The 24,485-nt window shown below is 61.1% G+C and overlaps 1 protein-coding gene across 1 annotated transcript in view; it reads right to left on the reverse strand.

Moving 5' to 3' along the window:
• PIK3R5 (phosphoinositide-3-kinase regulatory subunit 5) overlaps positions 1–24,485 on the reverse strand; it is a 34,247-nt gene that overhangs the window by 8,913 nt on the left and 849 nt on the right. The window contains exons 2-7 of the mRNA XM_077787314.1: positions 8,188–8,297; positions 4,801–4,901; positions 3,981–4,049; positions 3,186–3,324; positions 677–746; positions 102–276 (exon numbers count right to left, since the gene is read on the reverse strand). Coding sequence (XP_077643440.1) covers positions 102–276; positions 677–746; positions 3,186–3,324; positions 3,981–4,049; positions 4,801–4,901; positions 8,188–8,290 — 657 coding nt within the window. The 5' untranslated portion in view covers positions 8,291–8,297. The remainder of the gene's footprint in view (positions 1–101; positions 277–676; positions 747–3,185; positions 3,325–3,980; positions 4,050–4,800; positions 4,902–8,187; positions 8,298–24,485) is intronic.

Genomic DNA, 24,485 nt, shown 5'->3' on the forward strand with positions numbered 1-24,485 from the left:
TTGTTTTTGCTCCAAGAAGCGCTACCAAACCCTTTTCCTTGCTTGGCAGCGCTGTTCGGGTGGGACACGCCCAGCCCTGGCCGGGCAGTGCCCCAGCCCACCTTGAGCAGCTGGTGCAGCCCCTCCAGGTCGCAGCGGGTGCCGAAGGTGGCCTGGTAGAGGTGCTCGAGCAGCAGCAGCAGCGCGGAGCGCCGGGGGCGCTCGCTGGAGCTCAGCCTGCGGGCGATGGACAGGAACTCGCTCTGCACCTCCGAGCGGCTCAGCAGCAGCACCGTCCTGGGGACAGGGACACGCTCAGGCCGGCGCCTGGCCCCGCTGGACGCGGGGGAGCCCAGAGCACCTCCCTGCTGAGGAGCAGCGTCTGCCCGCCCAGAGCTGCAGGGGCTGGGAGGGATCGCTGCTGGCTCCCAAAATCCCAGATCAGAGGTGTCCCAGCCGCTCTCCAGCGGGCTGAGATCGGCAGCGACCGGGGAGGAGGCTTTGCCTTCCCCACCCTGCAGGGTCACCGGCACAGAGCCCGTCCCGGGCCTCTGGAAATGTCCCAGCCTCTCTCCTCAGCCCTCCCACGGCTCAGCCCGGCTGCCCGGCCCTCCTGCCCGGCCCCCGGGACACGCTGCAGCGGTGCCAGCCCGCGGGGATGCCACAGGGAGCCCCAGCAGTGCCCTGGCCAACTTACACCGTGGAGCTCTGGCAGTTCCTCACAGGCAGCCCCTGCTCTGTCCTCACCAGCCTCTGGAAGGTGATTCCTGCGGAGAGAGCAGAGCAGTGAGCACAGAGCCCTGGGGCTGCTGTGCCCACGGAGCTGCCTGTGCCCCAGGCCAGGCCCGAGCTGGCAGAGCCCCTTGGGCAGCACCGAGAGTTCTGGTGGGGACAAGGCACAGCCACTGCTGACGGGCCAGCCCGGGAGCGGGGAAGCCAGGATGGGAAGGGTAAATCCCAGAGCGAGGGCACATCCCCCCAGAAGGGGCAGGAGATCTGCTCAGCCCCAGCTCCCTCTGCCCCGCTGCTCACACGCGTGGGAACTCCACAGGTGATGTTTGCCAGCTGCTGCCATGTGCTGCAGCCCCCAGGGCCAGCAGGTCACTGCCACCCCCCTGCTGTGAGCAGCCACAGCCTGGGGACTCCTGGGACTGTCCCCAGGACAGTGGGGGACAACAGCAGAGCCTTGTCACCCCCGTCAGCAGGGCAGGAAAACCTCATGGCATCAGCAGGATCCAGCCCTTACCCACGCAGGGAGTGCATCCCCCAGCCCAGCACCCACGGGGGCCACCCTGACCCACACAGGTCACAGAGCACTGACCCTCCTGCAGAGGCATCAGCCCCAGGGTGCAGATCAAAGCTGTTGGGCTCCTGGCAAATATTGACAGCGGCTCATTCTGCGTTAATCTTTGCCCTCACGGCAATAAAAACCTTTGGCCTTGGCCCCCCAGCAGGGCAGGGGCCGTGAGGTGAGCCTGGAACAGCCTGGAGGGTCCTGGCAGCTGAGCAGCAGGGGACACACCCCCCCTGAGGGATTCCCAAAGCAGAGGCAGCCCCCGCAGCACCTCTGGCAGGGGAGGAAATCCACTCTGCCCTGGCAGGGGAAACTTCGGGGCCAAAGCCCCCCTCACACGGCCTGGGGCTCTGGGGGCGGCACAGGAACGGGGGCAGCCACCCCCAGCCGGCACCCGAGCCCTGCAGAGCTGTGGAAAGCACAGCCCCGAGCAGGGCACGGCGAGAAACGGCCAGGAGGGAGCTGGGGAGCCCCACAAGTGTCCCCATGTCCCCGTGTCCCTGCAGCTCCGAGATGGGGCTGGACACAGCCAGCCCCACGGTGGCCACGGCCAGTCCAGAGCTCCCAGTGCACAGGTTGGGATTTTTCCATCTTTTTGTTCCTGTGGAAGCACCTTTCATCCCATCCCCAAGCCCCATCTCTGCCCTGACAGAGATCCTGCGTTTCCCATCCCCCAGGGCTCCCCAGAGCATCTTCCCAGTTTGGGGGGGTGGGGAACACGGGCACAGCCCCCTCCCAGACCTCCCAAACCTGCCCAGGATCAAACACGGGCTGCAGTGTGCTCTGTGTGATAGCAGCTCTTCAAAAGCCCCAGAGGCAGGGCGATCAGGCAAAAAGGCTTTGGGAAATAATTGGAAGAGCTCCGCTGGGAGCCACAGGACATCCACAGGGAGCCCTTAATTAAGAGGAGCCCTGGTGCTGCCCGTGCATGTGCCAGGGCTGGTCACAAGGAGCTCTGGGCTGGCAGGAGCAGCCCAGGGAGTGCCTCAGCCCCGGGAAAGCTCCATGGAAGAGCAGCTCGGAGGCTGCAGCGCCCCGATGCCCATGAACGGCCCCTCTGCTGTCCCCCTCTGTCCCGCACACAAAGGGCAGCCTGGGGGAGCAGCAGCACATGCTCTGCTGGGGAAAAGGCCCTGCAGACTGAAAGCCAGCCAGGAAATGCTCAGCCATGTGGCTAATTGCCTCTGAGGCACGGCTGGGGAGCCCGGCACGCTCCCTGCGCACAAGGGACCCGCCAGAGCCAGCAGCCTGCCCTGCTCCTGCCCAGAGCCCGGTCCCACCTTGGGCTGGGGCACAGGGAACCTCCTCACGGGAGGGGGCAGGTCCCGAGCCCTGGAAAAGGTGAGGTTTGGGATGGACACCAAGCTGCCAGGCTGGGAATGAGCTGGGATGGACACCGAGCTCCCAGTGGGATGGACACTGAGCTCTCAGGCTGGGAATGAGCTGGGATGGACACTGAGATCCCTGTGGGATGGACACTGAGCTCTCAGGCTGGGAATGAGCTGGGATGGACACTGAGATCCCAGTGGGATGGACACTGAGATCCCAGTGGGATGGACACTGAGATCCCAGGCTGGGAATGAGCTGGGATGGACACTGCACTTCCAGGCTCAGGAAGAGAGGGGGGAATGAGACAGGAGCAGCAGGGGACAAACCCCAGGGCAGGGCTGGGTTTGGAGCTGGGTTTGGAGCTGGGTTTGGAGCTGGAACAGGGCTGGGTTTGGAGCTGCCAGGGCTGGGTTTGGGGCTGGGTTCAGTGCTGAGTTTGGTGCTGGAAGAGCTCATGGCAGGCCTGGATTTGGTGCTGCCAGGGCTGGGTTTGGTGCTGCCAGACCCCCATTTGATGCTGGCAGGACAGGGGCAGGACAGGGGCAGGACAGGGGCAGGACAGGGGCAGGACAGGGGCGCTCACCTGGCGCCTTGAGCTCGTTGCTGATGAAGGTGAGCAGCTCCCGGGAGGTGTCACAGTAGGGCACAGGCCACGTCAGGAAGCTGTGGTAGACACTGGCAGCTCTCAGGAGCAGGTCAGAGCCGGGTGGGAAGTGAGGGGCCTGCGGGGACAAGGATGGGAGCTGAGAGGAGCAGAGACCCCGAGTGCGGCGTGGGAGCTCCAGGGCTCAGGTTGGAGTGGCAGGAAGGGAAGCAAAGCAGAGGCCCCCCCTGCGCCACCCCATCTCCTCCCAGGGAAGGGCCACAGGACCCCCCCGAGCTCCAAGCAGCTCCTTCCCAACCTTCCCAAGCAGGGCTCATATGGCCAAGCCTAAGCATAAATTCCTTTTTAAGCCCCTCGAGCCGTACAGATGAATTCCACACAGCCTGTGCTCGTGCAGGATCTGGCAGCAATGATTTCCTTGGGATAATGATGCATTGTGCTGGGAATAATAATAATAAAAAAAGTATTTCCTGGGAAGGCTCTGCTCCTTTTCATTCATGTTGTTCGTGTATTTTGCCCAGCCATAAAGGGTAAAGAAAATAATTCCCTTTTATTGTCCATCTCCCTTTCTGATTAGCCCAGCCTTAAAAAAATAGCTTCAAAACCCCCAAAGCTCATTTTCTTTGTCTCTCAGCTTGTGCAGTTGTTGCCTGATCCCTCTGGATTCACACAGAATCTTTCTTTTTGGGATGAACTGATGAGAGCAGGCTGGGAAGTTCCAGCCAAGCCACCCTGATTTTGGAGCCTGGCACCGTGGGCAACCCCAGCACTTACACAAAGCACGGCCGAGTAGAAGAGCAGGGCCAGGGGCGTCACCAGGTCATAGTCACACTTCTCCTGCACCTGTGGGAGCAGCCCGAGGGCACAGCCATGAGCTGCTGGCCAGGAGCAACGCCCAAAATATCCCTGGAGAATCCAGCCCCTGCCATCCCATCACCACAGCCGGGAGATTCCCTCATCCCCAAACACCCCCAAAGCCCCAGGAGCAGCGTGGGACAGGCAGAGCCTCCTGCTCGGCCTTCCCCAGGTCTGGCCCCGCACCCAAACCTTTGGGGCAGCTCCCGATGCCCGAAATGCCACGGGAGAGGCTGTGGGCAGGCAGCCGGGGGATCTGCAGAGTGCCAGGCAGGGTTTGGGGGCTCACAGCCCATCCTGGGGGATCTGCAGAGTGCCAGGCAGAGTTTGGGGGCTCACAGCCCATCCTGGGGATCTGCAGAGTGCCAGGCAGGGTTTGGGGGCTCACAGCCCATCCTGGGGGATCTGCAGAGTGCCAGGCAGAGTTTGGGGGCTCACAGCCCATCCTGGGGATCTGCAGAGTGCCAGGCAGGGTTTGGGGGCTCACAGCCCATCCTGGGGATCTGCAGAGTGCCAGGCAGGATTTGGGGGCTCACAGCCCATCCTGAGGGATCTGCAGAGTGCCAGGCAGGGTTTGGGGGCTCACAGCCCATCCCGGGGATCTGCAGGGCTGCCCCAGCAATGGGGATGGGCTCCCAGCACTGGTGCCCCAGAGGTCTGCAGCAGCCCACCCAGCCTCCAGCAGCACCTCCTGAGCCCACATCCCCAGGGCCCGCAGCTCCCCGGCAGCCCCGCTCACCTCCTTGGTCTTGCCCAGGATCTTCTCCACCAGGATGAGGTAGTTACCGGCGTCCCGGCTCACCAGCTCCTGCAGGCTCCAGCAGTTCAGGCACAGCCCGGCTGCAGACAGAGGCACGGTCACTCAGGGCACCACGGCCACTCAGGGCACCACGGCCACTCCCAGAGCCACGGTCACTCAGGGCACCACGGCCACTCAGGGCACCACGGCCACTCAGGGCACCACGGCCACTCCCAGAGCCACGGACACTCCCAGAGCCACGGACACTCCCAGAGCCATGGACACTCCTGACCCCATGGTCACTCCTGGCCCCACGGGGTTACTCCCAGAGCCACAGTCACTTCTGGCCCCACAGGATCACTCCTGGCCCCATGGTCACTCCTGGCCCCACGGGGTCACTCCCAGCAGCCCAGGCTGTCCCCAGCTGGGGCTGGGGCATAGGCAGGACTAAGCTGGGCTTATCCAGCACCCCACAGAGTGTGACTCGACCAAACCCAGCACGGCAGTGCCCGAAGGAAAACTCCTTTGGGAGGGAAAGCCCCTGCAGAGCCCCAGGAGTGGGCAGGGCAGCCGGGCAGGGCTGCTCCGGGATCCGGGCTCAGAGCCGGGCTCGGCTCCCATCCCCAGCAGTGCCAGCAGTGCCAGCAGCGGGCACGGCACCCGGCAGCGCCGTGGGCGGCCGCGGAAGGATGAGGCTTTGCCATTGCTTTTCTGAGAAGTGCCCCAAGATGCCCTCTTCCTCCTCCGCCTCCCAGAGCAGCTCCTTCCTGGCCTCAGGGGTGGCATTTCCCCTCAGAGTGGGCACTTCGGAAATGCAGAAGCACCAGAGCAGAAGGCAGCAGCAGTGCCCACGGCACTGGGCACGGCCCTGGTGCCGTCAGAGGTGAGACCCAGAGCAGGGTGGACAGCAGGAGGCTCCAGGGTGGGAAGCAGGAGGCTCAGGGGGTGGACAGCAGGAGGCTCCGGGGATGGGAAGCTTCAGGCTCTGTTTCCTCCTGCCCCAGGGCTGTTGCCAGCAGCTCCTCGGCAGAGGGAGGTGATTTCTCCTGGCACTGCCCGGGAAGGGCCGGCTCGGGCAGCTGGCCCAGGGAGGTGCCCAGGGAAGCACAGCCCTGCCAGCAGCCACAGCAGCCCTGGGGAGCACAGCGAGCCAGCCCGCAGCTGCTGAGACACGAAGGTGGACGTGGGTGTCCAGCACAGGGCACCCCTGGCACTGCCACCCAGCCTGGGCAGAGACTGCCACAGCAAAACCCAGCAGGAGCCTGCAGACATCAGCTCAAAGGGTAAAACCTGCCCGCACCACCAGAGCCAAGCCCAGGGCTCCCCCTCACCAAAATCTCCTTTTTCTGCTCACCAGCAAGCAATAAAACATTGTTTTTCACACTCTAATTAGACCGTGGTCTCTCTCCTGCAGCACAAAGCCAGCCCTGAAGAAGTTCCCCCGCAAGGAAAAGGTTTTCCTCACAAGCACTTTTCTAATGGGGATTTTTATGAGTCACAGACAATTCATTTTCATTTGGTTTCTCCAATAAGTTCAACAGGAAGATCTTGTATTTACACCCAGCACAGACTCATCCAGGCTGCAAATCTGGGTGGCCAAACCTCCCAACTCCTCCTTGCTGAGTTCACAGCCCTCAGCTCCTCATCCCTTACTCAGGGGGGGCAATGTGTTGGAAACCATTACTCACCCTCTACCAAGCAACCTTGTGTGAAAGCACAGAAAAATAAAGCTTTACATGGTTTACAAAATTCAGCAAGATCTCAGCCCAAAAAGCTGTGACGTGGTGCGTGCTATTTTGGTGTTTGGAAAGGCTAAAAAGGGGAAAGCAGAGAAATTAGGAAATAGAAGTGAAAAATGAGGAAGGCGAAGGTTCCAGCCCAGCCAAGAGCAAGATGAAAGGATTCACTGACTTGTGAGCATCAGCCCTGCCACAAACAACAGCCTGGCCAGGACAGCAATCATGAAATCGTCATTTGTAGCTCGGGGAAGGATGTGACAACATCTCTGAAAGGCAGCAGGGGACAGCTCTGCTCTCCCTGAACCCTCCTGCAGTGACCAGCCGGCCGGGGTGGGGACAGCAGCTCCTGGGAGCTGCAGGGACAGGGGGGCAGCCCCTCGGGAGGGCACGGGGGGTCCTGGGGGTCCCCAGCAGCAGCACGGGGCTGGGGCACAGCACGGGCACCCACACCCAGCCAGGGCACGCTGCGGGTTCCTGGGATGACAACTGGGAGATGTTTGAGGTGCAAAGCTCCTGAAATCCTCCCAGGAAGGTCAGCTCCTGCAAAGCCCAGGAGAGCCACGAGAGGGGCCTGGGAATCACCGGGGTGGGGCTCACGGGGACCCAGCTCAGCCCCAGCTCCAACCCCAGCCCTGCCCACCCAATCTTTGCTGATGAGCTGCAGAAATGAGGGAATTGGGGTTTAAACCCCCCAGCCGAGGAGCAGCGCCGCGGGGCTGGGGCTGTGAGTCCGGTCTGATGGATGGCAGTGGCATGAGGTGGGCTGGGGCACACGGGCCCTGCTGGGCACGGGGCTGCTGCGGCCACACGCTGCCAGGAGCAGGAATGGGGTCACACCTCCGTGCCCGCTGCCCAGCGCCCGCGAAAGGACAGCACACGGAGCCGTGGGCAGAAGTGCCCAGCCCAGCCCCCAGCTGATGCTCCAGCATGGAAGTGGCTCCAGCGGCGGCGGGGGGATGGCAAAGGGATTCTCTGGGATTTGACAGCAGGTGGGATCCTGTCTGCATCTCTTTGTTGGTCTTGTAGGGGAAGAGAAAAGCAGAAAGGGTTGAAAGAACTGCACAGACCAAAAGGAACCAGGATCTGACAGCCCCCGGAATCGTTCATCCACAAGAGGGTTTGGCCATGAATTAATCACAGCTCACAGGCACAGAGACAGAAAGGTCAAAATGACATTCAGGAATTATTTCTGTGGTGCTGCTCTGCCCTCACCACGCCAGCCCCAACCCCTGCACAGCTCTTCAGGCCAGCACGGTGCCTGAGGCAGGGCCAGGCTGATAGCAGCATCCCTGCTGAGTGTGCCAGTGCAGCAGGAGCACGCCCTGCCTTGGGGCGGCTGGCTGATGTCACAGAGCCTCTCCTGGGCTGAGCAAAGCCTTCTCCTGCCCCTGCTCTCTCAGGGACAGCTGGCAGCACTGCCCTGCTGAGTCCTACACAGGCCAGACCTGCCAGGACCTGCTCAGGGTCCTGCAGCACCTTCCTGTCCCAGCAGAACGCCCGGAGGACTGGCCAGGCTGCAGCTCCCTCTGACTCTGCAGGGGAAAAGCCTCAGCAGCAGCAGCAGCAGCTCCCTCGCAGCCAGAGAGTGCTGGGACAGACCCGGCAGGCCGGGGGATGCAGAGGGAGCCGGGGTTCACGGGTCACCTACCAGCCCATCTGCTGGACGCGGCGTCCCTGCCCAGCCCGTGCAGACACCTCTCCAGCGCGTGGTGGATCCTGTCCTCCGTGCACGTGGTGTGCTGCATTTTCATTCATCTCCTGAACCAAGGGCAAAGGAGGAGCAGAGTTAGTGAAGGGCTGCCCGTGATGGGAATGGAGGCAGCGCCTCGGCCGGGCTGCTGGCAGCAGAAGGGCGGCGAGCAGGAGCCCAGAGCCACTCACAGCCAGCTCAGCACCAGCCCAGGCCCGGGGAATGTAAATAAAGCAATGAAACACAGCCCGGTGCTGCTGGAGCTCCAGCCCGCAGGACGCGCTCCTGGGGCGGCTCTTCCCGCTGTGCCACCCACCACAGCCCGAGCCCCCTCTCCCGGGCACTGCTGAGGGAACATTTCCCGTGGGAAAGGTGAGCCCTGCCCTGGGACACCGAACCCAGCCCCGGGACACCGAGCTCAGCCCCGGGACACCGAGCTCAGCCCCGGGACACCGAGCCCAGCCCCGGGACACCGAGCCCAGCCCCGGGACACCGAGCCCTGCCCCGGGACACCGAGCCCTGCCCTGGGACACCGAGCCCAGCCCCGGGACACCGAGCCCAGCCCCGGGACACCGAGCCCAGCCCGGCAGTGCAGCAGCATGTGCCTGGTACCTGCTCCTCCAGTGAAACTGTTTTTCTTAGATTACAGAAGAAAATCTTGGGTTGCAGCTGTTTGCTTGCAAGATTTTACTGCCTCCCCTCCAGCTCACAGAGGAGCCAAAGATAGAAACGCGGAGCGAGGGAGGGAGCAGGCGGAGGAAGCCTTTGTAGGGCAGGGGACAGTGCGGGGAGAAAGCTGCGATTTTCAAGAAAAACTTCACCTCGGTGTTTGTCAAGCGAGAGCTCTGCGCAGAGCAGGAGATGAGGCTGATAAGATGCTCTCAAACCACAGGCAGGGTACCGGGGAGCCGGGGCAGCTGCTTTGACAAACATCCTCTGGGGTGCCTGCAGACAGTCTGTGCCATCCAAACCCGGCCCCTGCCCACCGAGCGGGGCAGGGGCTGCTGTGACACTGAGCTGAGGACAGCCCACAGCACGGCAGGGACCTGAGGAACATTCCCTCCCCGGGCTCAGACCCTCACTGCAGGCCCTCCCCACTCCCTGAGCCAGGGGGAAAGAGGCAGCAGAGGAGGAACACAGAGATCGCTCCCAAAGAGCGACTTAGGCAGTGATTTCATCTCAAAGCAGAAGATAAAACTCCTGGCACAAGAAGAAAATCTACTTCTGGCATAACAACAGCGCCTGTGCCTGCTGGGTAACGGTGCTGAGGGGCAGGAACGCCATGGGACATCCCACTGCCCGCAGGAGGAAATGAAATCCTGAGTTATTAGCGGGAAATGGTGTTTTGGGAAGAGGAGAGTACCAGCCTTGAGAGAAGGAACAGGAGCAAGCCCAGGCCAGGCAGCCTTTCTGAGAAAGGCCTCATTTACACCCAAAATGTGAGAATTGGGGAGCTCTCACAGAGCCGCAGCTGCAGCGCTCCCTCAGAGGCAGGGATCGCTGGGCTCTGAGAGCTGGTTTGAAGGAGCGGCTCCCACCGCGGGCAGGGAAAGCTCCAAAGGCAGTTTCGGAGCCCTCCGGGTGTCGAGCAGCACCTGGAGAACGTGACACGACAGGACAAACAGCGGCCGGGTTTTACACCAGGCTGGCGCTCTCCCCGTGCCAGCAGCGGTGCCCAGCATCGCCCGGCCCCGAGCGATGCCACCGCAGGTCCCAGCCCGGAGGGGTGGCCCTGCGCTGCACGGGGGAGGCTCGGAGCCCGCAGCAGCGGCTCTGCCCGCTCTGCACCAGTGGTTTCACCGCCCAGCCCCTCCCGGCACGGCCCCGGGATCGGGGCAGGAAACCCACAGGAGCCTCGCAAAGCCTGAGACGAGCCAGCCCCGTTCAAAGGGCTCCATCCGAGCCCTCGCTGTCGCTGCACAGGGAGTTATTCAATGGGATTTCCCAAATCCCAGCCCCAAGATCACCTCCGTTAGCAGCCAGAGCTTAGGGCTGGGCTTGGGAGGTGAAGGGTCTGTGAACGCCAGAAAAATAAACCCGAGAGGTGCAAACAAACAACAGCAGCTCCCGAGTGTAACTGCCTTTGTTTGGGAGATTTGGGGATAAAGGCTCCACTGAAAGAAAGGAAAAAATCCAAAATATCGGGAGCAGGTCCCAGCACTGCCCACCTCAGCTGCCCTTGGCTCTGGGATGTGCTGTCCTCCAGCTGGTGAAGGCACTGCTGGGGCATCAGGAGCAGACTGCCAGCTCTGCCAGCTCTGCCAGCTCTGCCCCAGCACTGCTGGCACTGCCAGCACTGCCAGCACTGCCAGCCCGTGGGGCCTCCCAGCATCCTGAACCAGCTGCCGAGGAGGAGCCTTTGCCACGTCCCTCTGCAGGAGCAGCCCTGGTGGTAATGGAGATGCCTGACCTGGAATTGAGGATTGAGCTGTCCCAAAGGTGTGCAGCCAAAGCAGCAAACTGAACCACAGGAGGAGCGAAATCAGGGCTGCAAGAGACTCAGCAAAAAGAACAAAATGATCTGAGAAACTGCTCTGAGGTGAGGAATTCTTCAGTGAATGGAGAGAATGTCAAAAATATCAATCTGTCCAGAGGGTGCACAAGGAGAGACGTAGAGAGTCTCAAGGAGTCAGAACAAAACCTTGCAGCTCATCATTTCAGAACAGTGTTTGTCCTCATCTGCCTGTGATTCAAAAAGCAAAAATCAAGCCAGACAAAAATGAAACTTCTCCCTCCTGATCAGCGGGTACATTTTGCTGCACACACCAGTTTAGACTGAGATGGCAAAGAGCGAGCCCCAGCAGGCCAGGTCTCCCTGGGAGCAGAGGTGCCCGGGTGGGAACCTGCCCCCAGGGTGGGAACCTGCCCCCAGGGCGGCTCCTGCGCTGCTTTCCCCTCCTGCAGCATCCCTGAGCCGTCCCTGGAGCTCCCGGTGCACTCCTGTGTGTGCGCAGCTCCCTGGCACTGCCACGCATTCCTGCTCCACGGGAAAACACTCGTGGCTCCCCGGGACCAGGGAGGGCTTTAACCGGGGCAAGGGCAGGTGAAACACCGGGGCAGAGTGGGGAACTCCAGCAATTCCCCTGCACGGGAGGCAGAGAGCAGAGCGGGGCTGGCGTCTCCTCCGTGGGGATATTCCGGAGGTGCCTGGACACAGCCCCGTGCCCTGAGCTCTGGGATGGCCCTGCTGGAGATCCCTCCCAGCCTGCTCCATCCTGGGATCCCGAGGGCACCTGGAACCCCGAGCTGCTCTAAAATCCAGCCCCCAGAACGGCCCCGTGCTCGCCTCAGCTTCTCCACCTTTTCTATTTTAACCGCAGCACTCACAGCTCAGGTCGCACCTGGATTCAGCTGGCCACTCGGGACTGGGTCTGTGAGGTGCCTGGACGAGCTTTTTTAAACATTTAATTATTTAGAAACAGAAAGAGCCCAGGTGGAGCCAAGGGAGGTCCCTGTTAATTAGCGGGCCGGGCCCTGCGCTATTAGGGACGGCCAATTAGCAGAATTGCCCGTGCCGGCGGGGCAGAAGTGCGAGGGGCTGCTGCTCACAGCTCTGGCAGCTCGCCGGTTCTCCTGCCCCCCTCGCCCGGCTCCGTGCCCGCACAGCTCCTGCCTGGAGCCGCGGCAGCTCCATCCCGGGCAGCCCCGGAGCTCCTCCTGCGCAGGGCCCCGCGCTCCTCGGCTTAAACACCGAGAAACCCCAAAGCAGCGCCTTGCCCGCGGTGCTCAGGGGCTGAGCAGCTCCTCCAGCTCGGTGTTCCAAAGATTTCCCTGGGTTCTCCCCTGCCCCAGCTGGATCTATAACTCGGCAGCGCCGGGAGCATCCCGGGGTGTCCCAGTGCCTGCCGGGGGGACAGAGCCCCAGCACTCGGCACCCCTAAACCAACACAACACAAGCTGGTGGTGTCCAGTGCCCCCAGAGGGAACCACAAGGCCACAGCTGAGGCCCAGAGTTGGCTGAGACCTCTCTGTGCCTCAGTTTCCCCTCCAGCAGGAGCAGCAGAGGCTCCTGCTCAGCTGCAAAGGTAAAGGTGAAGCAGAACTTTCTTTCAGCCCCTCATTTTTATCTCCTGCTCTAACCCTCCCAGTCCCATTTATAAACCTGGCAGGAAACGCTGGCAGAGCAGGACATGCCAAAAAAGCATTTTTATAATAAAATTCCTCACCGAGGTTATTTCTAACCCGCAAGAACCACTTGCCTTAACCAAGATATCCTGCCACGGGCACCCAGCCACCCATCCTCAAACTCTCTGAGCAGCAAAGCAATGACACACAGCCAGAACTGCCCATGCAGCAGCAAATTGCAGAAATAAAGCAGAAAAACACGTGTTCCCAGCAGCAGTGTAAGCAGGGGAGCTGGATTTGACCACCGGCACCAGAACTGCCCTGGAACTGGTTTGGTTTTTTTTTTTAATCCCAAATTCCTCAGAAACAAAATACAGAACTGCCTTGTGCAGACCCTTGCCGCTGCAGCAAGCACTCAGCTCAGTAAATCTAATTAATGAGCCAGGAAAAGTGTCACTCGTTTGCTAACTGCTGCAGCCAGGGCTGCCAAACAGACAGATAAAGGATTTAGCTGGGGCCTATTCCAGCCGAAGGAGCTGGGAACCTGGCAGGGAGAGCAGCAGATCAGAGGGGGCTGAAAAGAAAAGGAGAGGAGGGGGAAAAGGAAAAAAAACAATTCCACTAGATTAGCGCTTTGCAAATGCAAGCATGTAAATCAGCTTAGGGGCTATAATGCCACCCTTGTGAGCATCTGGGCACAGCGGCGGGCAGGGCCCGGCCGGGCTGGGGGTCCCATGCCAGGGAGCCCTGAAAAACCAGTGGCTCCCTGAAAATCCAGCGGCTCCCTAAAAAAAACAGAGATCCCTGAAAAACCAGCGGCTCCCTGAAAAACCAGAGACCCCCTGACAAAACCAGAGACCCCCTGACAAAACCAGAGACCCCCTCCCAAAACCAGGGCCCGGCTTTCAGCAGCCCTGTGAGATCACCCAGGAAGCCAATTAGGGGAGACCTGGGAACAGAGGAAGAGTCAGAATTGCAATTAAGGCTTCAAAGTGCTGATCTCAAGCGCGGCTGTTATAGATGGAGCTGGGGGAGGGAAAATGCCAACAAACTCTGGGAAACACAGGGATTCAGGATCCCCCCGAGCTGGGAGAGCTCCTCACCCACAACAGGCACCACCTGGCAGAGAGGAACTCAGCTCTGAAGGGCTCAGGCTGGACCAAGAGATTTGGGGTTAAATCTGCATCAAATGGACCCAAAATGTGTCCCTTACACTGCTGACCGTGATCCTTCATCCCACCCCTCCCATCCAAAGGAGTCCTCGTGGCTGCGGCCCCAGCCGTGGACCTGCTGCTGCACTGTGCCCTTGGCAGGAGAAGGGCTGAGAAGAGCTGAGAGAAAAGCAAACTCACCCAAGGTGCCAGGGCCACCCCGGGCACGGGGGGGAGCTCAGAGGGGCTGCAGCGGCTCTTGCACCACTTGGGATGGCTGCACTGTGCCCGTGCCCGCTGCCAGCCTCAGACACTTCCCTGTGGTGGCACCTCCTCTCCCCACGCTCCCAGCTTTCCCTCCAGCCCCTCCCGGCATCTCTGAGCAGCTGCAGAGGCCCCGGGATCCAGGGGCTGGGGCTGCTCCCCTCGCCGGGGATGCTCCTGCTCCTTCCTCGGCCCCAAACCCCGCAGCAGCAGCAGCAGCAGCAGCAGGAGCCCGAGCCCAGCCCCGGCTGGGGATCCCGACCCACAGGGACAAGGTGACCCCCTGAGCCATCCACAGGTGTCCCGAATGCTGCTGCTCTCCCCCACAGCTCCAACTGCTCCTCTCCCCGCCTGGGCAGTTGTTCCCAGGCTCAGAATCTGTGGTGTGACCTTGGAAAGTCCTTTGTGTCTCTGGAAATGCACCGGCTCCGGGTGGTTTTGCATGAGCCGCTTTCCCTGGGATGTTTTGCCCCTCGGTAATCAAATGAGGTCAAAGGAAATTCCAGCCAAAAGCCCGGCAGCCTCAGGGGGAGCGGCCAAGAGCATCCCCAGGGCACAGCCTGAGGCTCTCGCTCCCAGCAGCACAAGAGAATCATCCCAAAGCTGGAATATTCCTGTGGAGATCAGCAGCACGGCACGAGACCCAAAACAACCCACGGGGGAACAAGGACATGGGATGGTGCCTCCCAAGGGTGAAAAATGGGAGAAGGGACTCCCTGGAGCCTGCAGCCCCCCCTGCTCTGGTCTCCTGCCGTTGTGACACTTCCCAGCTGAGGAAAGCCCCAGGCCAGGAGCCAAATCCCAAATCCATCCACTGATCCCCCTCCCCAGCCCCTGCCTGGACACGGTTTCCAAGAGCAACTCAAACTTCTGCAATTTCGGAGATCTTCTTACCCCACCTTCCGTGTGCTGTGCCGAAAAGAGAAGTGCTGGGGCCGGGGGAAGTTGTGGCACCCTTTCCTATCCCGGAGAGGATTTCAGGCTCCCTCCACATGCGAGGGGCAGCTCTGGCCACGCTGCAGGGCTGGGACTGCAGCGGGCCTGGTTTGGGGCAAGCAGTTCCAGGAAGATCAAGAGCCGAGAGCAGGAAACCACAGAAATAAAGCCCCATGCAGCTGATCTGGGCAGAGCCCACCAGGCTGGGCCCGGCACTCGCCAGCTGCCAGGTACCCAGCAGGGCACGTGCCCACAGAGGGCTGGGCAAGGAGGCACAGGAAGGGGCTGCAGGGCCGAGCGAGGGCTCGGGGCTGCCCTGAGGGTGGCACAGGTGGGCAAGCTGGGCTCGGGCATCCCCGGGCCTTCCTCCTGGCCAGGGGTCATCTCCCCTCGGCAGCGCTGCCCGGTGCTGGGCAGAGCCACGGAGCTGCCCCTCCTGTGAGCTCAGAGCTGTGTCTGCCCACCTGGGCACTGCCAGAGCAGCTCCATCCCCAGAGCTGCTGCCACGAGCTGCAGGAAGGCTCTTCCCATCACCCATCACCCACCACCAGCCTGCTCCCTCTGCTCGGCGTGAGGGCTCAGGTGAGCCTCAGTCACCCTCCTGTCCCTGCAGTCAGGGTGAGCCTCAGTCACCCTCCTGTCCCTTCAGCCGGGTGAGCCTCAGTCACCCTCCTGTCCCTGCAGTCAGGGTGAGCCTCAGTCACCCTCCTGTCCCTTCAGTTGGGTGAGCCTCAGTCACCCTCCTGTCCCTTCAGTTGGGTGAGCCTCAGTCACCCTCCTGTCCCTGCAGCCGGGTGATCCTCAGTCACCCTCCTGTCCCTGCAGCCGGGTGATCCTCAGTCACCCTCCTGTCCCTGCAGTTGGGGTGATCCTCAGTCACCCTCCTGTCCCTTCAGCCGGGTGAGCCTCAGTCACCCTCCTGTCCCTGCAGCCCTCAGAGCCCAGATTTCTGCTGCCTCGATGGAAACTTCATCCCCATTCAGAGGGAAAGGTCTCCTTTGTCCCTTCCCCAGCCCCATTAGCAGAAGCTTTCTCCAGCACACCTGGAAGGGGCTCAGGCCTTAACACATTCACTGCTTACAAGTTGCCTCTGTGGCCTCACCAGAGGGACACTCGAGGTATTTTCAGAGGGACTGCCCGTGAGCACTGGAATTACAGAGCATTAATTAGCAGGGAGAGCATCCCAACAGGCACAAGGTCAGAACACAGTGCCCGAATTCACAGCTGGGAGTTACTGAGGGAGCCACACACGAGATCTGCCACCTCTAAGGGCTTCCATCCCCCCTGAACAATGGGGTGAGTGACCTTCTCAGATGGACCAAGTCTTCAGGGCTTGCAGAGGAGCATTCAGCAAGAAAACCCAGTTCCCCTCCAGAAACTCCCCAGAGCACAGCTGCTCAGAGGGAGAAAGCACTGGGGATTAAAGTGCACACTCACCAGCAGCCAAAGGAGGGAACTGCATTGCTGCCCTATGGAATATTGGTCTTGGTGGGGTTCCAGCTGAATTAAGGTGTCCAGAGCTGGCTGGGGATGGCCGGGTGCACTGTGCTCCCTGAGGAGTTTATTCCTGGCGTGGTTTGGCTTGGCAGGGACCCTGCCCAGCCTGAAACCTTCATGAACTTCTGCCCAGCCAACAGGCCACGAGGCACAGCAGCCAACACCCCTGGTGGCTTCTTCCTTACAACTCCAGTAAGGCCAGAAACTCCAGGATTATCATCCCGAGCCCTAAAAAGCAATGGAGTCTGAGCAAGAGGAGAAACCAATAAATCATGCAGTGACTTTGGAGCACCCCATCAGCTCTGTGCTCTGCTGTGAGCTCTGCGGTGGCCCTGGGCCTGTCCAGGGACAGGAGTCATTGCCTCCAACAGCAGCCTGGGATGGGGCTGGAGAGGCCACCCGGGACATCACCGACCCCACCCCAGCCCTGCCCACTGACCGGGCTCTGGGAGTTTGGCACAACCCAGCCAGGGTAAGAGCAGCCTCCGTTTTCCTCCCCAAAAACCCCGAGGCCACCAGAAATGACACGGATCTGATGTGAGTAAGAGCTGCCCAGTTTTACAGCTCGGTTTTCAGAGAGGAAATGCTCTTGTTCCTGGCAGCAATTCTGAAAACCCCTGGCCACATGATGCAAGCGTTAATTTTAGCCTCTAGCAGTCATTGTCACCACAGTGGAGGTTGGAGTTTCACCCAGCATCACAGGCAATTCCTGGCTCCAGGTGAAATCCCAGAGGACTGAGGCTGGGGAGGCCGTGGTGGTCACAGCCTGGCAGGAGCTGGGGTCACCAGCAGGGTGGGATGGGAGCCCCAGGCTCCTCCCTAGGCAGGGTGGAAGTTCGGCACAGGAGTTCCTGTGTGTCCCAGCAGACATGTGGGGAAAAAATATAAATTCAGCAAGTGCATCGTTTAGAGAGGAAAAAGGGTGTTTCCCAAAGTGCAGCAAGAGCCCGAGCTGCTCCTGCTGAGCAGGAGCTGCAGGACACAGCACGGCCAGGGACAGGACACGAGGGCACATCCCTGCGGGGAGGGCTCCGTGCCACTCTCCTGGGCTGGGCAGGGAAAAGCCCGGGGGTTTTCGGGCTCAGCAGGAGAAACCCCCAAAAGCCTGAGGGACAGCTGGCAGCGGGGCCATGGCACACAGAGCAGGTGCTGAGCTCCTCCCGAGAGCCCCAAGGAGGTGTTGGGATCAGAGGGTGCCCAGCACGGCCCCGTGCCCCACGTTCCCCGCAGCAGCTGCCCCTCCAAGGGCCTTCTTCGGCCCTGCTCCTGGGAAAATCCCTTTTCCCTGTGCAAGGGCAGCGTGGGTGGCACTGCCACGTCCAGAACACGAGGGAAACGCCAACGCTGCCATTCCAGGAGAGCTGCTTCTCCCGTTCTGTGCTTCCCAAGCCAGCCCTGCCTGTGCCTCTCCAAACCCTTCCCAGGACTCTCCCCCACCAATGTCCCGCGGCTCCGGGGAGAGCTGTAGGCTTGGGCTGCTGGGATTTTCTATAGGATAAACATCTCCCAGCATGAACGGGGCCAGGGACCGTCCCTGACCATCCTGGGTGGCACAAGGGTCCCTCCCACAGGGGACCCCAGCCCCTGTCCCCTCGCAGCTCCCTCACGCTGCAGGAGGGGACAGCTGATCCCAGTTCCTTCTGGCTATTTGGAAAAACAAGTTCACACGTGAGATTCCAATTGGCTCTGTCTCTGCTTAACTCCTCCAGCTGTGAAGCAAAGTAAGTGAGAGACAAACCTTACAAACAAGCAGCGTGACCATTTCTGAGGGCTTTTTGTGAGCTCTAATGCCAAACCCACTAAACAGATTAACTTCCAGCATAAACAAGCAAGTAAATCTTTCCCCCAAGGCCCTGTGTATCCAAAGGAAGCTTTAGAAGTTGCTTCCTGCCATTGTGGAGGCCCTGCTGGGAACCCAGGAGCCTTTTCAGTCCCTGCCTTGGTTGCCCAAACCCTTCAGTTTTCTCCCAGCACCGCTGGCTGCAGCCCCACAAAGCACAGATGGTGGCAGGGACGTCTTTGTGCCCGTCACCCTCGGGCCAAGCGGGGCTGGAAATCACAAATCTGCCAGGAGGGCGTGAGCCCCACCAGGGGTGGTGCAGCCACAGCGTCCCCATCACAGCGAGGGGAAGGAAGGAATCCTGTCCCCAAAGGGGGCAGCCCAAGGAGAGGGGGCACCCAGACCCCTGCAGCCAAGCCCGGCAGGCTTCACCCCCTGGGCGCCCTCAAACAGCCACGGCAGCATCCCCGGCTCCTTGTGGGGGACAACAAGGAGCCCAGAGCCTGGGACCTTTCCAAAGCCCCAGTTCCCCTCTGGGAAGCTGCAGGCTCGGCCCTGGAAGCCATTCCATGCCCCAGAGCTGCAGAGGAGAAGGGGCACAGCAGCACAAAGGGAAGGTGCTGGCACTGGGGACGTTGGGGCAGTCCCACCATGGTGAACCAGCTCCTCCTGGGCTGTCCATGCCCAGGCAGGGCCCTGAGCTGGACCATCCTTTGGGCTGGCCTTGTACAGCCACTGCTACACCCCTGACAGCCCAAAAATCCATGGAGAACACAAGGCAAGAGGTGCCCCCTTCTCCACATGAAGAACCCGTCCATGACTCTCCATCCCCTCTCCCAGCTCAGGATCTGAAGGTGACACCACAGCCACAAGTGACACAAGAGCAACCCTGCCAGGCTGGCACAGCCCTGACCTCGGGGCAAGCTCCCACATCCCCCCTGGCACCCATCACAGGAGCAGGGAGTTCAGCACAGCAACTCCCAGCCCCCAGGTCCTCCCACGATGGGCTGGAGCTTCCTGCCACAGGGGCATTGTTCCCAAAAGGGGCAGAAAAAGGGTTCCTCCATCCCAGCCCTGCCCCCTTCACCCTAAAGCACCACCCTCGTGGTGATGTCCTGCTTGGGGCCCACCTGGAGCAGGTGGGATGGCGTTTAACTCTCACCTGGAGCAGGTGGGATGGTGTTTAACTCTCACGTGGAGCAGGTGGGATGGCATTTAACTCTCACCTGGAGCAGGTGGGATGGCATTTAACTCTCACCTGGAGCAGGTGGGATGGTGTTTAACACTCAACTTCCTCCTAAACCCAGCACCAGGATCTGGCAGCTCAGGGCCATGGAGTTCCCAGGCTCTGGGTCATAAAAGTGGGTTTGCAACCATTCCTCCACAGCCTGGAGTTCCCAAGGGATCAGCCCCCCTGGCATGGAACCAGATCAGCCTGGGGACAACTCCCAGTTCAGGAGCAGCCCCCGGGGAACATTAACCTTGCTGGCCTTGATTGCAACCCAGCTAATTGATCGAGGGAGGCCTCAGGCAGGATCCCCACAGCTGGATGAGGAGCAGCAGGGATCTCGCCCAGGCTGGAATTCCCTCATTCCCACACCTGAGAGATGCTGTGACTCCCCCAGGCAGCTGCACACTCCTGTGTACCCCTGGAGGACCTTTATCAACACAAAGACACCGAGAATGAAGAAACATTGGCAGAGTTTCACATGCACAGAGTGCCAGAAACAATGAGAAAAGGGAAATGCCACCTGAAAGGATGGGAGCTTGTTTGCCGAGAAGCCTCTGGGCTGAGGGTTTAAATAGACACAGAGCGATGGGGGAAGCAGCTGAAAGGGGAAGCGTTTCATCCTAATTTGAGACAACAAAGAATGGGCCTTTGTGGAAGGGATGAAAAACACTTCTGCAGGCCCAGAGCAGCGGTGCCTTTCCAAAGTGTGCACGCAGCAGCTGTGCCCATCCATGCAGCAGCCGTGCCCCATGCACACAGCAACTGTGCCCATCCACGCAGCAGCCATGCCCATCCACGCAGCCCTGGGAGCAGCAAACACGGGAGGGAAAACACCCAGGGCAGCCTCACAGATCCTGCAGCACGGGCACAGTCACAGGAGTGAAAACACCCAGGGCAGCCTCACAGACCCTGCAGCACGGGGCACAGTCACAGGAGTGAAAACACCCAGGGCAGCCTCACAGACCCTGCAGCACGGGGCACAGTCACGGCGAGTTCCTCCCCCGGCTGCTGCCGGGCAGTCACAGGCCTGGGCTGAGCTGAGCCCTCCCTGCTCAGACACAGCAGCCACGAGCAGCGTGACCGGGCCGGTGCCCGTGTCCTCATCCACATGGGCTGCTGATGCCAGCTCTGCCCGCCTCTGCTTCCACCCGCCCCAAAACAACACCAGCAGCGTTTTGGGAGCACCCGAGCTGCTCCCAGCCCAAGCACTGTGGGGATTTCAAACAGTGGAACAGCATTGGAGGGGAAGCAAGGCCCGGCCCCATCTCTCCTACAAATACACACAGAGCCCCTGAGGCACCCGGAGTCATTGACAATTGTCACCGAGGATGGGGCAGCACCCACAGAGCCGAGGTGTGCGTTCCCATTCCCCTTCTCACTCGGCCAGTGGCTCATCTGCCCTCAAAGCCAGGCTCGCTCTGCCCCCAAAGCCAGGCTCGCTCTGTCCCAAAGCCAGGCTCGCTCTGCCCCCAAAGCCAGGCTCCCTCTGCCCCCAAAGCCAGGCTCGCTCTGTCCCCAAAGCCAGGCTCGCTCTGTCCCCAAAGCCAGGCTCGCTCTGTCCCAAAGCCAGGCTCCCTCTGTCCCAAAGCCAGGCTCGCTCTGTCCCAAAACCAGGCTCCCTCTGTCCCCAAAGCCAGCTCGCTCTGTCCCCAAAGCCAGGCTCGCTCTGTCCCAAAGCCAGGCTCCCTCTGTCCCCAAAGCCAGGCTCGCTCTGTCCCAAAGCCAGGCTCCCTCTGTCCCCAAAGCCAGGCTCGCTCTGTCCCCAAAGCCAGGCTCGCTCTGTCCCAAAGCCAGGCTCCCTCTGTCCCCAAAGCCAGGCTCGCTCTGTCCCTGTCCCGGCCGCCGCAGGTGCGGAGGCAGCCCCGGGCACCCCGGGCGTCCCGGCCCCGTTCCGGGAAGCAGCAGAAGCAGCAGCCCAGGTGGGAGCGCTGAGCCACAGCTGCCCCGGCCGGTCCGGCTCCGGGCTCGGCGTTACCGAGCCAGAGACTGAGTGTGGGTGAGCTCTCAGGCGCCGCAGGTCCAACGGGGCTGAAGTGAGACCAGCCCAGCCCCGGCTCCGAACGGCCCAGGCTCCCGGAGCATCGCCGTGCGGCGCTGCCCGGCCCCGGCTCCCGGAGCATCGCCCGGCCCGGCCGGGCCGTCCCGCTGCCCCGGCCGCCGGAGCCCAGCAGCCGCAAGCTGAAGTTGCTTTTTTTTTTTTTTTTTTTCCAGTGGCAGAGCTTGAAATCAGAGATGAACAAGTCTGAAGGGGCTCCTGCCTGGCCTCTCATGTATTCCAGATGCACATGCTCCAATCGCCGCTTGCCAAACAGGATACGAGGCGCAAGGAAATAAAGCATTTTATCTTCAAGCTTTTCCAAGAGGGTATTAGAAACAATGGGGAGGAAATACAAAATTAACACTAGAGAAGAGCAATTGGCAGTGCCCTTGCGAGGCTGTTCTTCATTACAAGGCTGCCTATTCAGCGGCTTTCATTAGGAAAATCACATCGCAGAGCCATTCCCAACAGTGTCCCTATTTCCTAATTAGGCTCCGCCAAAGAGCTGCATCTCTCAGCTCCCGTCCGGCACACAATCACGACAATTACCATTTCATTGCGCCCGGCCGCCGAAAACACCGCAATTAAAGCATCCGAGGAGTCACACGGGCGCGTCAGCAGGAGACAAGTTCTCACGTCGCGCTAATTGGCGGCCAAAGAGGGATCAGAAGGACGGGGACGGCGGGGTTGGGTCTCCGTGCTGGGAAAGGCGCTCGGGAGCCGCGGCTCCCACCCGGGAGGCCCGGCCGGGCTCGGGGCCAGCAGGGAGCTCTGTCCCCTCCGGGCTCGGCACGGGGACAGTTCTCGCATCCTCGGGAGTGTCCTTGGATCACACCCCGTCACCAAAGAGCCCTGACCCAACCGCAGGTGCCGCGGCCCTGGGTGGGTTGCAGATGTCACCTGGAGCCCCGGTGATGGCTTTGGATGGGTGGGACCCTGTCCTCACACCGGGCACGAGAGACGGGACAAGGAGGGGAGCCCTGAGCCTCGGAGGGGAGCCCTGAGCCTCCGAGGGAAGCGGAGCAAAGGAGAGAGGAGGGAAAGAGCCGCAGAGCCTGGATTGTGTCCCCAGCTCCCGTGGGCAGTGACATTTCCAGCCCGAAGCAGCAAAGCACAGAGCTGCCAGGCAGCGAGCTGGGGACAGAGTTTCCATATAAACCTCACCCTCCCTCCCCATCCTCTCACCTGCAAGTTCAGACCGCTGCTGGGAGCAGAGCTCCGATGCAAAAGGAGCCTCTCACACCTTTTGTGTGGGGCACTCACCTGAGCACTTTCCCCTGACACCCTCAGGCACAATTTTCCCCTTGCAGAATAATAATGCAAAACTGGGCAGGCCTGCCGTGCTCAGCGGGCAGCCAGGAAAGAGAAGCTGAAACTACTCCAGAGTGAGCTGCAGCATGGCAGGGTCCCCACGCCATGCTGGGCTGTCCCGGGTCCCCAGCAGAGGCAGAGCACCGGTGCTGGCATCCCTGAGCCCCGGGGCTGCTGCTGCACGGGCGGCTCGCCCTGCCAGAGCAGCTGATCCTGCTGGAGCAGCCGCCGCTCCTCTCTGCCAGCGCTTCCCACCGCTCTCAGTTCTTCTTTCTCACTGCAAAGCCCACATCTTCATTTTCACATTCAGCAAGAAGGCACTCGGGGCCGCTTTTGGTTGGTTTCTGTGCCAGCTGGATGCCCTGGTCTCCAAGGGGAGCAGGGAGAAGCCAGCGGCACCATCCTACAGCCCAGAGGTGCGGGGCTGCCCCACCCAAGCGAGGCACAGCAGAAATCCACTTTCCCTCTCTGCAGAAGCACTTCCAGCACATCCTGTGCCCTTCCCTCTGCCCTGAGCTGGCTGCAGAACTGTGGGAGCAGGACAGGGCTGGCCACACGGGGCCAGGGAGGGCAGAGCACTGAGCTCACACCCCAGCTCACATCCCAGCTCACATCCCAGTTCACATCCCAGCTCACACCCCAGCTCACACCCCAGCTCACACCCCAGTTCACATCCCAGCTCACATCCCAGCTCACATCCCAGCTCACATCCCAGCTCACACCCCAGTTCACATCCCAGCTCACATCCCAGCTCACATCCCAGCTCACATCCCAGCTCACACCCCAGCTCACACCCCAGCTCACACCCCAGCTCACATCCCAGCTCACATCCCAGCTCACATCCCAGCTCACACCCCAGCTCACATCCCAGCTCACATCCCAGCTCACATCCCAGCTCACATCCCAGCTCACATCCCAGCTCACATCCCAGCTCACACCCCAGCTCACACCCCAGCTCACATCCCATTTCACATCCCAGTTCACATCCCAGTTCACATCCCAGCTCACACCCCAGCTCCCTCTGCAGCACACCCGGCCCTGCCCAGCTGCTTCCTTGGGAAAGCATCCCCCGAGCCCTCCAGCCTCACGCAGAGCGAGGGACAGAACCACTGCCACCAGCACAGCCCGGCTCCAGCTCCTTATCCTCTCACCTTGCTGTCCTCACCTTGGTGTGCTCTAATCTGAGCAGCACCCAGAGCTCCAAACCACTTTGCAACCAGGTTTCGGAAACACTTCACGACTTCATCCGAGTTTGTGCTTTGAAGGAGAGGAAAAACCAAGCACTGACCCAACAGACCTTTTTGACAGCCAGGAAAGTTAAAGCCTTGACATCCTGCATAATCCCTGGAGTTTGCCCCGGACGGAGATTTAGAAAATTGACCTAAATGGGAAACCAAAACAAATTGCAGCTGCCCAGCATCAGGGCGAGCAGCAGGAGCAGCAGCAGCCTGCAGCTGCCTGAGCAGTTTCGCTGCCCCGGGAGCAGCACTGCCCGAAACCAGCCCTCAGCAAAGCTAACGGTGCCGGCGGCAGCAGCCAGGCTGTCACAAACATGAAAACCAAGGGCTGGAAGCTCTTTTCTCCCGCTTTCGTTAGTGATTTCAATCAGCAGAGCCTTTTTCTCCCGCCGGCCTCACACCTCCAAAGCAGCTCAGAGCCTCTGGGGACAGCCAGGCCGGGCACTGCCTGGGTGGCACTGGTGGCGCTGGGAGGCCACAGGAGCAGCCGATGGAAGATGCTCCTGGGCGGGCACAACAGCCAGCCCGGGCTGCTGCGAGAGGAGCGCGGGCAGGGCTCGGGGCTGGCGCGGCTCCAGCCCCCGATGCTGGAGGGGTGACGCTGCTGCGCTTGTCACATCCCAAACCACATCCTGTTGCCAAAGCAGAGCCTTCCCTGGGGCTGCACCTCAGCGCCTCGGGTGCGCAGCCCCGCCCGAGGGAGCGACAGGCGACCTTGGGTCCCTTCAGGGAAGGGCTCCGGTGC

The sequence above is a fragment of the Lonchura striata genome, chromosome 19, assembly GCF_046129695.1.
Source record: "Lonchura striata isolate bLonStr1 chromosome 19, bLonStr1.mat, whole genome shotgun sequence".
Classification (NCBI taxonomy): Eukaryota; Metazoa; Chordata; class Aves; order Passeriformes; family Estrildidae; genus Lonchura; species Lonchura striata.